The sequence below is a fragment of the Ictalurus punctatus genome, chromosome 18 (assembly GCF_001660625.3).
Source record: "Ictalurus punctatus breed USDA103 chromosome 18, Coco_2.0, whole genome shotgun sequence".
Lineage (NCBI taxonomy): Eukaryota > Metazoa > Chordata > Actinopteri > Siluriformes > Ictaluridae > Ictalurus > Ictalurus punctatus.
The window spans coordinates 1901277-1915626 of record NC_030433.2 but is presented as its reverse complement, the minus strand read 5'-3'; the positions used below and the strand labels follow the sequence as shown (position 1 = coordinate 1915626).

At 40.4% G+C, this 14350-nt stretch overlaps 2 protein-coding genes across 5 annotated transcripts; both read left to right on the top strand.

The window, feature by feature from the left end:
- Positions 1-732: 732 nt before the first annotated feature.
- dnlz (DNL-type zinc finger) lies at positions 733-3378 on the top strand. Of its 2 annotated transcripts, none has more exons than XM_017493214.3 (3): positions 733-1141; positions 2077-2216; positions 2661-3378. In XM_017493214.3, exons 1-3 carry the CDS (start codon positions 866-868, stop codon positions 2815-2817), a joined length of 573 nt encoding a protein of 190 aa, XP_017348703.1. In that variant the 5' UTR covers positions 733-865; the 3' UTR covers positions 2818-3378. The 2 variants fall into 2 exon arrangements, with proteins under 2 accessions (XP_017348703.1, XP_017348704.1); XM_017493215.3 differs by having other exon boundaries at positions 975-1112.
- Positions 3379-5917: 2539 nt separating this feature from the next.
- uck1 (uridine-cytidine kinase 1) lies at positions 5918-12296 on the top strand. Of its 3 annotated transcripts, none has more exons than XM_017493204.3 (8): positions 5918-6098; positions 6184-6309; positions 9378-9537; positions 9811-9907; positions 10768-10910; positions 11014-11108; positions 11735-11783; positions 12074-12296. In XM_017493204.3, exons 2-8 carry the CDS (start codon positions 6220-6222, stop codon positions 12274-12276), a joined length of 837 nt encoding a protein of 278 aa, XP_017348693.1. In that variant the 5' UTR covers positions 5918-6098; positions 6184-6219; the 3' UTR covers positions 12277-12296. The 3 variants fall into 3 exon arrangements, with proteins under 3 accessions (XP_017348693.1, XP_017348694.1, XP_053543748.1); XM_017493205.3 differs by adding an exon at positions 8531-9033 and having other exon boundaries at positions 5918-6309; XM_053687773.1 differs by having other exon boundaries at positions 5919-6309.
- The last annotated feature ends 2054 nt before the right edge of the window (positions 12297-14350 follow it).

The following is a 14350-nucleotide window of genomic DNA, read 5'->3' as shown; positions in this document are numbered from 1 at the left end:
ATGAGACTCAGGGGGCTATAGAACATTTATTCAGTATCTGTTCTTATAGATTTTGATTTCTGAAAATAACTAGTGCAGTCCATAACGAGAGGCTTAAAAGAAATGTTGTTTTGGATCCTTGTAATGTGCTTTAATACATACCTGATGTTAAATTCCCAGGAGGACACGTTTGTTTCATTTTGACATTTGGAAAAATTTCAATTTGACCAGAAGTTGTGAGATTACTAAGGTTTTCTCATTTTAAATAATTATGTCCTCAGTGATTTCAAATGTATGACAAGTAAGGAAGGAATCTTTTGATGTCTTAACAAGATGTAATAGTAACAAATGGTATAACAAACTTATACATATGAAAAAGTAAAGAAATTTAATAGAAATAAATAGATTGCAACATTTTATAAGAAATAAAAAAAATAAAAATATACTGTATACCACATTTCCAACCATGCTTTCCTGTTCAAGGAACGGATTCAGATTTAGAGCTAGTCTAGTCCAGCAATGATGACGTAATCATTGTGAAGCACTTTAATTTTGCCTTTCTGCTTTCTGACGCATTCACAACAAAAATAGTTATTTATGATTATATTATAATTATTATATATGCTTCTTAATATAAAACGCGTGATAAAATGAATAATATGCTATCTAAGAAGGTGTTAAGACGTTAAATTCAGAGCCCTTTGTTTTGAAGGTCGTTTGAGGCGAACCCATTTCAGTAACGTGAGCGCTGCGTTGACGTCATTAATATGCGACTAATAAACTACAATCTCCATGTGAACTCTGTCAAAGGGTTTATTTTCAGATATTGCGTTTTGTTTTACTTTTAAATTTTTTTTATACATAAGCAGCTGTAGAATAATCTGCCATGTCGTTGACGAAGAGTTGTCGTTTTTGTTTGGGGTTGTTTCCCAAACAAAGGAATCCCCATGTGTTTGGATATTTAGGGTCTCCAGTGAGATTGATACACGGAGGATGCCGAAGATGGACATTTTCTCCTTCACACACACCGCTGGTTCTACAGAATAGCTTTTATCCAGACAGTTTGGGTTTTCGGCGGACATTTAAAACGGCTGTAGCGTCATGGAGCGACGAAGTTGGCCAAATTCAGTCAGGTCATTATCATTTGGTTTATACATGCAAGGTGAGAGTGTTTTGTTTTTGTAATGTAAAGCCTCTAATATACTCCGTTTTTTTTTTTTACGCGTACGCTAACGTGTGCGTACAGTCGTACGCATAGCCTTTCAAATTTACTCTATTTAACGTATACGCGTACGCAGCCAGTCGGCGCATGCGCATTACGACAACTTGCACTACCCCTCCTAACCTTCAAGAGTCAGTACAGAGCAGTAAAGCAGGTCTTCTATTGTGAAAGGCGACAACGAAGAAGAATCACAACAACACGAATAACAATGCTTGGGCAATCTCTCGCACGATTAGCACCCCTATACAAATTCTTATGCTCTTTAAAGCTAGAATTATACAAATGCGGATACTTTCTAACCTGCACTCGTTTCCGTCTCTTCCGTTTTTTTTTTCTTTTGACTACCATGACAATGAACGGCCCCGGGTCACTGCTGCCACCTTGTGGAACAACTAAATAGTGCAAAAGAATAATTAAAAAAAGAATTAAATGCGCATGTGCGGCCTGCGCGTACTGTACGCGCGTACTTTGCTGATGACGAAATTTGCGTCACGCGTACTGTACGCTGTTCCTCGCGTACGCGTACAAATGCCTGTGAAACACACAAATCAGTTATGTCGGTGTGTAAAAGACTTAAAGGAAAACTCTGACACATATGATTTAAATAGAAATATTATTGGTTGTTGCTGTGTTTTGATGCTAGAATTTTCCAACGTATTCTGTGTATATTATCGATAATGCATATTAAAAAAGACCATCTTTTTATTGTGGCATCAAAGTAGTCCTTTATTATTATTATTTTTTTATTAAAACATGTTTCCTTCAATTGAATTTACTTTATCGTTCGTACTTTTCCTGTGTTCTCCTGCGTAGATTACATAAATCTATCACACATGTAAGGTACTATTATAAATTGATTCTGGTTGTGACTGTAGGTCTGTTCGACACGTTCAATGAAGAAGATCTCCAAGATGGCGTATCACAACGGCGTTGTTATAGTAACATGTGCAGGCTGCCAGAACCATCACATCATTGCCGATAACCTTGGATGGTTTTCTGATCTGGAAGGAAAGAGGTGTGTGTATGTGACAGAGAGGGATTTATCCTGTATATTGAGAGATTCTGGTCGTTGGTCATCTGTGTATTATTCATTCATCAATATTTAATCACCATCTTAAAAGGTCCATGTGAGGAAATTTTCACTTTCAGGAAGATTTGTTTTTGCCTTCAGATCTGTCCGAGGTAGGAAACGTTAGACCATAGCTGTGCTCCTTCTGTGATGTGATAAAGGAGCATACACCGATCAGCCATAACATTAAAACCGTCTGTTAGCATGGGCACTGGACTGTGGTTGACGCGCTGTGTTACAAGTAGTTAAATATAAAGTATAACCATAATACACATGGAGCGTAATAAATAATGATAAAAGAGGCTCAGAGTGTATTTTTCTATGATGCGTTTGATAAATCAGGACCTTTTGATAACCGTTCTGTTTTTCTGGCTGGTCTTGCGGTTGTAGAAACATTGAGGAGATTCTTGCAGCCAAAGGGGAGACGGTGAGGCGAATCGCGGACGACGCTGCCATAGAGATCGTTGCCGAGGAGACGATTAAAGAAGCGATGCAGAGGAGCAAAGACGAGCAGAAAGCTCCCGCGGACGACGTGGATAAATCGTGACTCTTCTGACAAATCTCTGCTGCAGTCATGGACGGTATTAATTTGACTGTGGATACCATGTAGAAAGTGTGTAAATCTGCTGTTGTATATAAAAGTGTTGAGGATGGAGGACTTTCCAGTTTCTTCATAACGTGACGAGAATTTTTTTTTTTTTGTCTCATTCACTTCAATCGGTGGGGGGTGTGTGTGTGTGTGTGTGTGTGTGAATGTTTATAGCTGCTAGAACATAAGTGATAACTGGAGCTGACTTGTTTTGTGGACATGATATCTTCTAAATGCAATTTTTGTCATTGTTTTGGAGGACACTAACTTATAGATTACTCGAAGGCTAAGATATTCATACCAAAAGCCACAAAACTTTCATTTTGATTTCATGGGAACTTTAGTAGTATGTCATTATATAAGTATACAGTATGTACAGGCTAAGAATGGCTTTGTTTGGAACAGTCAATTAAAACTTGTTTGTTTATTAACACAGAAATTTGGCTGTAACCGATAAAACCCTGAGCTTTGACCCCAGCTTGTTAGAATATACAAAGAAAAGAATTTCACATTACTGAACCTTTTTTCTAGTCAGAATTTGTTTTTACATTCTTTTGACTTCCGATAGTATCTCGACCTTTCCGATATGGCGGAGGTGTTGACGTATGGTAGCTAGCAAAAGTGTCTAATCCAGTATCACTGCAAGGCCTGGTGACATGTTGGCTCTATCTAGTGGACATGAGTGAGTTACATCAGTCATTTTGTGTTGCAGGACTGATTAACATTTCATAGAAACATACCTCAATGACCTTTAATCTATAAATATAAATTCAAAAGAATACCCTGACACACTTTTATTTAATTCCAGATATCTGACCCAGTTTGCACAGTAACCTTAAGCTAGATATTAATTCATGATGCTGTACAATACAACAACCAAAACACAGATCGCGTCCCAAATCTCGATGTTACCTAAATAGCGTGCTCAAATAAGAAATGTACAACTCCTGGAAAAAACTGAGGACACAGCCAACACATGACACTAGTAGCATAACACAGACACTGGAATAAAGCTGGCTTGATGTTGGACGTTGGATATTCGCAGATATGCGGAAATTAAGGGACCGTCTCTAAAGTTACATACGGCATTGTTTAACACGTTTCAATAGCATTTGAACTGAATGACTGACATTCATATAACCAACTGTAAAGCATTCATCTAGGTGTCAGCTATAATGCACACCTCTTAGATTTTTGATATTTAATAAAATAAACTATTAAATCATATATAAAAATTGCCATGTATTTTATTACTGCATGGGCTCATACACAAAATATACCATCATTTAAAGCTCAATAGCATTTGAAGGGAATGACGTACGGTCACACAACAAACTGTACAGTGTTCAGCTAAATGTCAGGTATGACGCACACCTTATAGATTTTTGATATTTAACAAAATAAGCTATTAAATCATATGTAAATATTACCATGTATTTCACCACAGAATGGGCCCATACACAAAATATACCATGATTTAAAGCTCTATAGGATTTGAAAGGAGTGACGTACGGTCATGAAGCCAACTGTAAATATGATTTAATAGTTTATTTTATTAAATATCAAAAAATCTAAGAGGTGTGCGTTATACCTGACACCTAGATGAACACTTTGCAGTTGGTTATATGGCTGTAAGTCATTCCCTTCAAATGCTATTGAAGTTAGAAACGTGTTTAACAGTGTCGTATGTAACTTTAGAGACGGTCCCTTAATTCCAGCATATCTGCCAATACCGAATCTCCAACGTCAAGCCAACTTTATTCAGAACTTGATATTCACTTGAAGCCATGGGCGAAACCACGCATTCTTTTTTTGTGTGTGTGGGGGGGGTCTTGTCCCCCCAATGTTGAGGAAATACCAATCTGCCCCCCCCAATATACAGCACAAAATATTTTCTATATGTCCCCATTTAATGAACCCTGCCAACGGATCTGTCTTTTCTTCATCTATTCTATTTATATGTCTATTCCTTTTTAATATATTTCCGTTTGTTAAGGAAAATCGGTGTGTGCTCCCCCCCCCCCAATTGTACACTTGGTTGCGCCCATACTGAAGGCAGTTCGGTGATCTATTTGAGCAGCTCAGTCTGTAAGAGATGGAGGCAGCGTCCAAGTGTAGAAAAGTGCAGCAGAACATACGAGCTTTTTTTCAGACAGTAAGTAACTAGACACCTAAATAGTAGGTAACCTTAGCTTAGTGTAGAAGGCATCATACCATGGCTTGGTTTGTTCTTAAGTACATCAATTAACTGTTGATATTCGCACACCCAGGAAGTAGGCTAGGCTAACGCCAGGTCCACCATTAACGTTACCTTCACGTGCACGTCCTCCCGCCGAGTTCGCTGTGACAGACTGTTATAAATGCGAGTGAAAGTGAGGAAAGTTGCACAGCATTTCGTTCCTTTACACTACACCCAGGCTAAGGACAACTCGGTGATTTTACAGATATAATGCTGAGGTGTGCTAGCTTGGCAACGAGAGATATGGAACTCTTTGAGTTGTGGCCATATTGTAGTTCTCCATTCAGAACTAGTGATGGCAGTTTGTCTTTAGAATTAAGAAAAGAAAACTCCAGGACCTTTTACATAGCTAACGTTTCAGGTTACCACTATATATATATTGTACACTCATTACATAGCAAGCTAAACAGCATGATGGCATTAACATAATAAAGGACGTCCACAGCACCCTACAGTTTCCCCATGCTGTGGGAGCTTCTATCACTCAGAAATCACGTGAATTCAAACGGTAACGTAATCCTTAAACTATGTTCTAAATATGCGAATTTTCAGTATCAAACTTTGAATGTTTGGGTAGGGTGTGATGTCCATACCATGGTTGCACCCTTGGGCATCATTCATAAACAGCGGCACATGCCGTAAAGTCAGTGACGTTTGCAGCAGCACTTCCGGTCGCGTGCCCAGATGCCGCGATTTGAGTCTGCTGTCTCACCTTATCCATGTATTCTACTGCCCACACTCCAGTCCAGTAGGTGGCGGTAATGCACCTTTAGTGGTTTGCCAACCGCCATTAAAAACAAAAATAAAGAAAAAGAAAATTATCCTTGTGTTGCGGACGTGTCCGCAATCACACTCCCCATACTGTTTAGGTCACCTACGAACATCATTTACGAGAACACAGGCGTCTCGCCTACGAAGTGTACTAGAGTGTGGTTTTGGACAGAGCCGCAGTTCACACAGTGCTCGCGGTTTGCGAAAGACAGGCCCTACTGCGCACGAGGTAACTCGAGTCCCTGCTCTCTTTGAGACCGGTAACACGTTTCACGCGCGTTAATAAAGCAGTTTTTTTTTTTTTTTTTAAAAAGTAAAAGTTATTTAGAAGAACGCGACGTTGCAGCGCCATGGATGTCTCTGAGTCTTTGACTGAAGCAGAGCGGCCGCGACATCGGCCTTTTCTCATCGGAGTCAGTGGAGGAACCGCCAGCGGGAAGGTAACGAGCTCGCGTGCTCACTAACTACCTCACAGCTGTACGTTTCTCACGTTAACCGGAGCTCCGTGTTGTGCGCGTGAACAGGACGCGGTGTCGTGTTTAAGGCGACACGCTCCACTTTCCCGCGAGAGATGTCACCAGGCTAGCATGTCAACAACATCTAGAATAACGAGTTACATCGTATAAAGTCTGACAGAGACGCATTAGCACGTTATTATTTATCATTCTAATTAAATGACACGCTAGCGTTCACTCAACTGTACAGTCCTGTTAGCATACAGTTGAGTGAATGCTAGCGTGTCATTTAATTAGAATGCTAAATAATAAAGAATGCTAATATCTCATGCTAGCTATCATGTCATGTCAGGATAAAGAATGCTAAGAAGGCATGCTAGGTTTAATATGACGTCATAGGGTGTGTATGTGAGTGTCAGTCAGTCAGTGCTGGCAACTGTTCAGGGGAAAATATCTCCAAATGCTTGCTCAAAAAGCCGCCAAATGACGCAACGGCCTAATTTGCATATTGAGTGAATCATTTGCTTATCAAAACCTGTTCCATGAAGAAGGAAGAATTTTCTGAAGAGTATGATGATGGTATAGTTTTATCCGAATAGAAAACAAGTCAGGAATAACTTGGAGTGTTATTCTGCTTATACCGCAGCGATTTGTCGACAGGTCATTTATTAACGAACAACACATCGCACATTTTTACGGTTTATAGTACGATTTAAGGTCGTGGAAGTCCGAGCCGTAATAAAGCGCTATAGGCTACGTCCACTTTAATCTCGAGAAAATTGAAAACGCATCTTTTTCTCTACGTTTTGGCCTTCTGTCCACACTGAGACTGGGGGGGGGGTTTGTTTGTTTGTTTTTCGTGTCTATCGAAAACGGAGCTTTTCAAAAACGCTGTCCCAAAGTGGATACATTTGAAAACGCAGGTTTCGCGTTGTAGTGTGGACTGAGACAACGACAACGTATTTTTAGTAGGGCTGGGTATTGCGAACAATTTGGCGATTCGATTATTATTGATAAGGTTTTGATTCGTTTCGATTTGATTCAGTATCGGTTAGTTATCTATATTTCATTTAAAATGTTAGTTTTGCAGACATCGAATCCATGTTTTAATATAAATGCTGGCAAATGAAACCCTCCTACTTGGGTATATTACTGTAACGCACTTTTACATTAACGATACGGCCCAAACAGTCATGTTTAATTACTTTTTACTTTTACTTTGAGTAACAAACATTGTAAGAAGAAATCATAAATATGTGCATCAATGCACACAAGGTTGTAAACAGTGAAATTCATTAACGACTCGAAACGTGTTTAAGAAATAAAACCGTTCTCAAAACTCCAAGCATGAAAGATGAGGCGAACTACAGATAATGTTCTCATCCTCTCAAGTAAAGCGCATTAAAATCGGAGCATCGATATTTTCTACCCAACCCTACTTTTTAGTTATGTGACTCATTCAACTCAAAACGAACAAGATGGTGGACGATGTTGTGCTGCAGTTGTTGTGGCTGCGATCCAGTTTGATAGCTTTGTTCAAGACTTTGCAAAGCCTCCAGATTGACAGAAATGACACAGACCAAATCAGTTTTTGGAAAACGTTTGTATAGACGGAGAAAGTTTTAAAGCGAACGGACATAGCCTAAGCCACACCAGCCTCCCTCTCTCCCTCCCTCCCTCTCTCTCTCTGGGAATACTTTGCAAACCACCATCACTGTTATGGTAGAGACTCCTACTATAAATGTCTCCTAACAAAAAACTTCACCACGTCAACAACTACACCATGTATCGAATTTATATTTATTTATTTTTGTTCCTGGGTAGTAAGTGTTATTTCCTAATTGCTTACACGGCAAGAGTATAGAACATGCCCGTTAATCCCCTCATACCTTGCTTCTGTGACCAGGACATCGGTATTTTGAAATGTACCTATGTTCATTGAGAAAACGGGCGGATTTGCGTCTTTTCGTTCACATGAAGTCAGAAAAAAAAACACGGGTAAATTTTAAAGTAGGTTTTTGTTTTTTTTTGTTTTTTTTCCTGACCTCAAAGAGGATTACAACAGCATCAAGACATTGCTAGACACCTTGAAGTATGATGAGTACAACTGGGAGGTCTTCAGAGACTTAATATTGGTGGCATTCCTGATGGGTCTCCAAGGAGGTCTTACCAAGTTTTCCTGCTATCTTTGTCTTTGGGACAACAGGGACGCCAAGGCGCACTACCAAAGGCGGGACTGGCCACGACGGACCGAGTTCACCGTGTGGAGGAACAGCGTCAAGTGGGAGCCACTGGTAGACCTCCGGAAGGTGCTGATGCCACCACTGAACGTTATACACCTTATAAACAATTTGCTACAGCTCTAGATAAGGATTACTCGGCCTTCAAGACTCCTTTCCTAAACTGTCTGAGGCAAAAATTTAAAGCCGGTGTCCTCGTCGGACCACAGATAAAGAAGATCCCGGAGTGCAAGGAATTCCTCAGAAGCTCACTAGGAAGGAGAAAGCAGCTTGGAACAGCTTTGTCGCAGCGGTTCGGGTATGATTGCTACCTGGGCGATCATAAAGCCGAAAATTCCGAGTAGCTGGTTGAGACGCTAGTGAAGGACTACAGCATGATGGACTGCAGGATGTCTCTGAAAGTCCATATCCTTGATGCTCATCTTGGAAAAATTCAAGGAGAACATGGGAGCGTACTCGGAGGAGCAAGGTGAGCCCTTTCACCAGGATATACGCTGCTACCAAGGACAATATAATGAGATCAATATCAATGTCCTGATAAAAAAAATTTAAAAAAAGCAAAGTCCGAGGGGATTAATAGCCATTTTCTATACATTTGAGTCATGAGAAATGAGAAAATAACTCTCTACTCGGGAACAAAAATTGTTACACAGTGTTATATATTTTTCGTTGCGTCACCCTACCACATCGTTGGTTATTTTCCTGTGACAGTACACCAGTCATGTTTCAATCCTTATGTATATGTAACGTACCCCTAAAAGGTATCTTTTGCAGTTTGAATGACTCGTCAATAAAACGTTCTCTCTTTGCCAGTCCACAGTGTGTGCTAAGATCATGGAGTTGCTGGGCCAGAACAAGGTGGACCATCACCAGAGGAAAGTGACCATCGTAAGCCAAGACAGTTTCTACAGAGTGCTCACTCCAGAACAGAAGGCAAAAGCTCTCAAAGGCCAGTACAACTTCGACCATCCAGGTGAACAGATCAACTCGTTTACTCACAGCAATGGGAAAGAATCTGCTTCCGCTAGCGGCCGGTTTTTGCTCGATGCCGAGTTCGTTTGGTGAACTTTAACCCTTTGACCCTCTGACCTTCGGTTAGCGACGCGAAAAGGGAGAAGCAAGTTGTAAATGATGTACACTTGTGTTACTTGTTTATTTCCTAGCTAGATCAATGACGGTTGTATGTACAGTCGTCTGGAACGTTTATCCGTGTCCCCTCTCTCTCTCTCTCTCTCTCTCTCTCAAGATGCGTTCGATACAGAGTTGATGTGCCAGACGCTGAAGGACATCATAGAAGCAAAAGTCGTGGAGATTCCAACATATGACTTCATTACACATTCCAGGTGAGCGATCTCTAAGATCTTATATACATCACAGACCACAGACCTTCCTATTTAGCACTTATTTTTTATAAAAGATAACATAACACGCTGTACATGACATTTATTCTCTCACAAACGGTCCGTAGTCAGTTAGCGAAGAAATACAGCGAGTTAGATATGTTGCCCAAAAGGTCGTGTTCTGTTAACTAGCCATGTTTGACCAACTCAAAACGGTCAGCGTCCATCTGAACGGAACACCGAGATAACAACTACAAGCAGATTTAACGGCAAAGGCAACATTATGACGACTGTAAATAGGTTCTCGGTTTAAAAGAGCAGGTCGTACTAGTCAGAGCTGACCGCCAGAGTTGAAAATGACACGCCTCCGGAGTTTTTCTTTTTTTTTTTTTTTTGAGGAGGCTTAAGGCAGCTCTAAATTCCCGTCTGGTCTAGAAACTCATTCACCCATTTTCTTAATGATGTAATCCAGTGTATCCCTTAAACCTTGCTCTTTGCCATGAACATCAGCATGATGCAGATAAGATTGGCGACCCTTGACCTTCCTCTGAGTTAAAAGGAATTAAGGACGGCGTGAGAAATCGTAGCTTTTGATGTGGCAACCGTCTTCTGTATAGAACTGAAAACAAACAACACAAAAGAAGGTTTGCTGACGAGCGAGTAGTCGCTCCGTCTCTTCTAACGTGCATTTGATTTACTAGTGTAAATTCGCCTGGTTACATTTTTAGGATTGAATACGGACCCAGGACACATGAATGGACCAGGGGAAAGCGGAGTTCATGTTTGTCATTTAACCAAATAAACATAGATAGTTCTTGTTGCACACTCCAAGATGTAAGGCTTCAACGTGTGTGTGTGTGTAGGTTACAGGAGAAGATCTGTGTGTATCCGGCCGATGTTGTTCTGTTTGAGGGAATTCTGGTGTTCTACACACAGGAAGTCAGAGACATGTTCCATATGAAACTGTTTGTGGATACAGACTCCGATGTACGTCTGTCACGCAGAGGTACACACACACACACACACACACACAGTACATTTGGATATCTGTAATGCATGTAAGCATGTTATTTACTCCTCTGTCTGATATATGTGTATGTTGTGTGCAGTTCTTAGAGACATGAGGAGAGGTCGTGACTTGGAACAGATCCTTACACAATACACCACTTTTGTTAAACCAGCGTTCGAGGAGTTCTGCTTACCAGTGAGAAAAAACACACACACACACACACACTTGTTCATGCAGTTATCAGCCTCAATAACCCGGTTGGCCAGTACCTATCTGTCGATAACCAATTAATCAACCAATCGTTTTTAAAAGTGATACCGAATGAAAACCTAACACTCAAAGTAAAACACTGCTGAACTTTATTACAAAAATAAACAGTACTAATTGTCCCATGAAAATGTACTGTACTTTTTTTTCCAAACGAAAAATATAGACATATTAAAATAAATAAAAGATATGCATCCAAACTGAACCAAAAAGTAACACTCCAAATAACACGACAAAACCTGGCAGTGATGGGTTTTTTTATTTCGCCTCTAGAGGCCGCTCTCGTGTTATATAATGACAGCGGACACTTCTCAGCAGGACCGGGAAAAACTAATCGGTGGGGATAGTTCCAGCAATCGGTTATCAGTGCCGGTGCCGATTAATCGGCAAAACCAGATCAAACGGTCGACCGCTGATAAGAAGTGCTGCTCTGATGAGATTTTCACACAACACTTTCTAGAGTTTCTATAGAGCGGTGCGAAAAACAAAAACACATCCTGTGGGTGGAAATGCCTTTGTGTCCTTTCGTTTCCTTTATACTCGCTTTCTTTCAGACCAAGAAATATGCTGATGTGATAATACCTCGTGGAGTAGACAACATGGGTAAGTAAAAAAACATCTGTACAAAAGAACCAGTTGTTAGTTCGCTAAAACACAGCTGATTACCTTGACGTCCCACTTTCAATTCCATCTCGCATCCCTTTTACATTCCCGCTATCTAATCACTTTCTCTCTCTCTCCATTTTTTTCCTTGCTCAAACATTTCTGTCTGTTCTGTTGTCCACACTTTTCATGTCTACCTTACATTTTTCATACATCTCTCCATCCCATCTCACTGTCCCTTGATTTTCTCCCACCTTCTTCACCTTTTTTTTTCTCTCTCTCTCTCTCAGTGGCGATTAATTTGATCGTGCAGCACATCCAAGACATCCTAAGTGGAGATATCTGCAAGTGGCAGAGAGGAACCGCTAACGGACACCTCCCCGAGCGGATCTTAAAGAGGGGCGTGGACGAAACGAGCAACAACCCAGACGGAGGAGGAGGGTCCAATCCCACAAAACGCCCCCTGCTGGAACCTAGCACGCGTCCACATTAACACCCAGACAGACACACAGGGGAATGTGCTTAACTCTTGAAAGGTAGAAAAAAAAAAATTAGCATGCTTCCAATAACATGTAAATACACGCACACAAAAACACTTTAGCGAGTGTTATGATTCAGTATGTAACTCGGTCATACTGTAAATGAACAGAAGCAGGACATGATTCTTTTTAAAAATGCTGCTCAAAGACTTTAATTCTGTGAAAAGCTGTATCCATATCAGTGTTTTTATATATATATATATATATATATATATTAGATGAATACATACAGGGTGTGATTTGTTAAAACAAATGGGGGACATTTTTTATTTAAATTTATACACTGGAATTTTAAAGACGCATTCATATCAAATGCACAGTCAACAATTCCAAAACTGTAGGCTAACTCTAGTGAATATAATAGTTGTTTTTTAAAAAAAAATTTGTTACAAATCAGTTCATAGGTCCAGGAGGGTAAATATGAGGTACAAGTATGTTATGCCTACTTGTCACGCTTTCCTTTCGGGGTAATTTTACAAGCCTTGTTGTCCAAGGCTACTCAAGCAACTCTGGAAGATCTTGAGAGTCATCTGAAGGAGAGGGAAAGGTGGCGCAGCAGTGGAAATGTGCTGAGGGGTACATTCAGTTTGAATGTAATTAGTTGATTCTGAACACTGCCACCCCCCACCCGGGCAATTCACACCCAGTATATATGTATACATTTAAAAAGTAAAAAAAATGACCAGTGTGGTTCACAGAAGTGAAGGACATTATCTGTACAAGCATATAATTTTCGATATATATTGAATCAGTGTCCAGATACTGTGGGACGAGGTGTCATGGGATGGTGGGTACGAGCCATTTGAAACAGGGGTGTCCAGACGTATACTATATATGTCTATGCGAAATTAAATAATGAACATGACTTTCAGCTTTACTTTGAGGGGATTTACATCCAAATCGGGTGAACGGTGTAGGGATTATAGCACTTTTACATCGCGACCCCCCCCCCCCCCCCCATCCCAGGGACCAAAAGTAATTGGACAAACGGACAATCATAAGTTAAATTGTCATTTTTGAATACTTTAGTTGAGGATTCTTTCAAGGATTCACAAAAGGGTTTCCCTGCGTAGTGTTTTCCAGCTCCTTCTCCCCTTCGCACTGTTAACTTTGCGCTTTTTGTCCGTAGACATGACTAAATATCAGTCTACATATTAATCAATTTAATACTGCATTTTAGCTAACACAGTCTGCTGCTGCTGCCACCGTCAGGTGAAAGGAAAGATTGCAGCGTATTGGGAACCACGGGCCCGTTAACAATTGGCCTCAGTTGGACTTCGGACACCCTTGATTTAAAATAACCTTCTGCATTAGGTGTTGTATCCATGTGTATTCTCATCAGTTTAATTGACCTCTCGTGCACTTTGTTACGTCGAAGTATGAAATCATTTTTATTCATCGAACTATGTAGATTAAATGTGTACAGCAATAGTTAGTTTCACTGAAGCACCTGAAAATCATCGAAGAGTTTGTTGTCGGATGACACACTAGCTTTAGCCCTTGTCCTGTTGAAACAATTCATTAAAGGGGTCATAACATGATTTTTAAAAAATATGTTTTCCTTCTGTATGGGAGTGTAATGCATGTGTTTGTGCATGTATAAGCTCTGCAAAGTCCCAAAACTCATTTTCCCACAAAGGGATTTATTCTATCTAACCGAGAACCCTCGTCCAGATTTACTTCCGTGATTTCTCTACGTCACGGCGTGCACTATGAGCAAAATCCCGCCCAAAGGCAGCCATGAAGAAAGAAGGCGTGGCTTCAGTGAATTCAGGCACCATGTCATGGAGACGTGTGTTTTAGCCTTCCGAAATTAGGAATCGGTGATTACTGTTTATTTATGAGCAGTACAACCCGAACGTTTGCTTGTGCACAGCACGTTTTACAGAGGACAGCTTCCTGAAAAGTGGGGGGATTCACAATTTGTTCCGACAATCTTGTTCTTCTGAATCCGAACCTGTAAGTGCGTTTGATTATTTTATGAAGTATCTGCTATTGACTGTCTAAATGTGGAGTTTTGTGCTGTGA